General features: G+C 57.5%; 1 protein-coding gene across 1 annotated transcript in view; it reads left to right on the top strand.

Moving 5' to 3' along the window:
• The window catches only part of WNT11 (wingless-type MMTV integration site family, member 11), a 21,668-nt gene extending 20,682 nt beyond the window's left edge, over positions 1 to 986 (top strand). The window contains exon 6 of the mRNA XM_004683216.2: positions 67 to 986. Within this exon, the coding sequence (XP_004683273.1) occupies positions 67 to 241 (175 nt within the window). The 3' untranslated portion in view covers positions 242 to 986. The remainder of the gene's footprint in view (positions 1 to 66) is intronic.
• Positions 987 to 2,888: the final 1,902 nt, after the last annotated feature.

The following is a 2,888-nucleotide window of genomic DNA, read 5'->3' as shown; positions in this document are numbered from 1 at the left end:
CACGTGGGTCTGCGGGCGGCTGTGAAGGGTGTTTCGCGGGTGCTCACTGATGTCCCCCTCCCTCAGGCAGTGCAACAAGACGTCCCACGGCAGTGACAGCTGCGACCTCATGTGCTGCGGCCGCGGCTACAACCCGTACACGGACCGCGTGGTCGAGCGGTGTCACTGCAAGTATCACTGGTGCTGCTACGTCACCTGCCGCAGGTGCGAGCGGACGGTCGAGCGCTACGTCTGCAAGTGAGGCCGCGCTGCCCCGCGGGGGCTCCGGCCCCCTGGGCACCCCGAGGCCAGCCACCCCGTCCACGTCGAGGGGGAGCTCCTTGGATTTTTGCTTGTGAATTCCAGATGCCAGGCATGGCGGCGGCTTGGCCTTTGCCTCCGCTCAGAAGCCACCAGGACAGAAGCCTGGCCACCCTGCAAGGAGGCCTGGACATCAAAGGAAACTGACGGGATTTAAAAATAACCTGCCAGCCCCAGGCCCTGGAGTGCCCACTTGCCGCCTTCCACGCAGGTCTAAGAAGCCAAGGGTTTGGCAAGACGGCCATGAGCCTGACCTTTCACGGCCAGGGACACCAACCTCCCAGGAAGGGAGTCTGCCTGCCCTCACCAGAATGTTCTGCAGGCTCAGCCTGTGCGACCCCTTGGCCCCCCAGGGTCTGAGCCCGCTGGGTCTGCACATGGAACCACTAGCTTGGGTTGTAAATGTTTTTTTTGTTTCTTTTTCTTTCTTCCTCTGGGACATGGGAGCTACAGAAATATTTATAAAACATAGCTTTTTCTTTGGGGTGGCTTGCCTCAACTCCTCTTTATATATTTTATATATATAAATATATATATATGATGATCTATATTTTAAACAAGCTTTTTAAACAGCTGTATGAAATAAATGCTGAGAGAACCCCAGCCCGCGCCTGCAGTTTCTGGCCTTCTCAAGTGAACTCCTAAGATCCTGGGGCTGGCGGGGTAAACTCTCCAGTTTCCAGTCAAGGCGGCTTCCGATTGATGTCCCTCCACCCCCCTACTCCCCCCACCAGGCTCTGGGCCCATCTCCCTGTAAGATCTCTTGGTCAAGGGCGAGGACAGACGTCTTGAAACATAAGCCCAGCTGGCAGATTCTTTGTTTCTCAGGGACACACATGCCAGCTTGCACAGCCTGGCCTGGTCGTCAGACCTGCTGAGCTGGCTTTGAGAGAAAACCCACCGGGAGCAGAGCAGAGGACACAGCCTCAGGAAGCCGTGCAGACCCAGACACCAGTTCGCCCTGGCGACTTCTCTGTGGGGCTCGCTGTTCTCCTTAGGCCTCAGTTTCCCCATTTCTAAAGAGGATGGTGGTGGAGATGAAGGTTGGAGGTTGGGAAAGGCTGCTGCCTTCTGCCTGGGCCAGCTGGCTGCGGGGGGCGGGTGAGAACTGGCTGGTTTCTGGTGCTACTTTGAAGGTGCAGTCATCAGGGTTTGTTCCTTGCGTGGACGTGAGGTGTGGGGGCAAGGAGGGTCAGATCTGCCAAGGGTTTTGAGCAGATCGCTTGGAAGGATGCTGAGATGGTAGCGGAGAGAGGAGGGGTACTGAGGCTCAGACACAGGAGAGTGTGGTGTCGATTTGGTGCCAAGTGGGAATACTGGCTAGATGGGCAGACAGTGGAGTTCTGGGGTGAGGCCAGGGCTGAGATACCCATCTGGACATCAGCCCTATAGGGGTAGGGCAGAAAAGCAGAGGACCAAGACCTAGAGCTCACGGACACGACTAGGAAAAGAGGCAAAGAGACTGAGTAGCTGCCAGGAGGTGGGAGAGACTCAGGCTCCCAAGTGTGTCGGGCCTGGGGCAGGGTCTCCAAGCCACAGCAGGATCCTCCGCAGCTCCAGCTTCCTCTCCTGGCACACGGGCAGCACTGATGAGCAAGAAAAGCATCTTCCTTGAGCTTGGTCTAAGTGGGTGCCACCTAAACTTCTAATACCTCAGAGCAGTGATTAATCTCCTGTATCTCATGATTCCTGGGGGGTGACCACACAAGACAAAGGATGTAAGAAATGTTGTCAACTGAATTCCTGTGTGTGGGAGACACAAACTCTGAGGGGAGGGCTCTCCCCTGCTGAAACACTGCCTGGGGGGTGGGGGCTGGAGCAGAGGGCACCTCAGGACCTGGGGAGGGTTCTGTGAAGTGAAGCAGGCCCCCAGGGGGGCCACATAGCCTGGACACACCCCCCAGAGCTAGGCCCACCAGGGGGTGGATGCTGGGTGGGCTTCGTGGACACACCTCAAGTCCCTCCCAAGAGCTTACAGCAGGGTAGCGGCTCCAAAGAATTCTAGGTGAGAAAGAACGTTGACACCAGTCTTCAGGCTGCCTCAATCTGTTGTGCAGATGAGGAAATTCCCAGACAGCAAGGGCCTTTCCTGTGGTCACAGAGCTGATAAGACGCAGAGGGCTGAGGGGTGGAGCATGTTCCCTCACTGGCTCAGGCCTCCTGCTCCACAGCCGTCACTGACTCACTGTGGTGGGTGCACAAAACCAGCCCCAGTTCCCTGCCCTGGCATGTAAGGCCACCCCACTGCCAGGTGACTCTTCTAGCCATATTTCCTGACACTCCCAAGCACCCCCTCTGCTCCAGGCACAGGCAGGCTGCTCGCCGGTCTCTACACTGTAACCTGACTGCCTGCATCTGCCAGTTCTCCTGTGGGTCTGAAATGGCCTCGTCCCTGTCAGAGGCCCATTCGGCTCTCACAGCCAGAGCCACAAAGCCTTCCCCGGTGCCACTAGGCTCCGTACGGCCCTCTGAACCTTTAAAGCAGCTGCATGCTCACACACAGTGGCCAGCCAGTCAATGCCCACTCTTCCTTCAAGGCCCAGGTGACCCTCCCCCGCTTCAGGAAGGCTGACCACCCTCAGCCCGGG

This window comes from Condylura cristata, unplaced genomic scaffold (assembly GCF_000260355.1).
Source record: "Condylura cristata isolate star-nosed mole 26May11 unplaced genomic scaffold, ConCri1.0 scaffold00015, whole genome shotgun sequence".
In the NCBI taxonomy this organism is placed as follows: domain Eukaryota; kingdom Metazoa; phylum Chordata; class Mammalia; order Eulipotyphla; family Talpidae; genus Condylura; species Condylura cristata.
The sequence above is the reverse complement of the archived record's forward strand: the minus strand, read 5'-3'. Positions and strand labels throughout refer to the sequence as shown.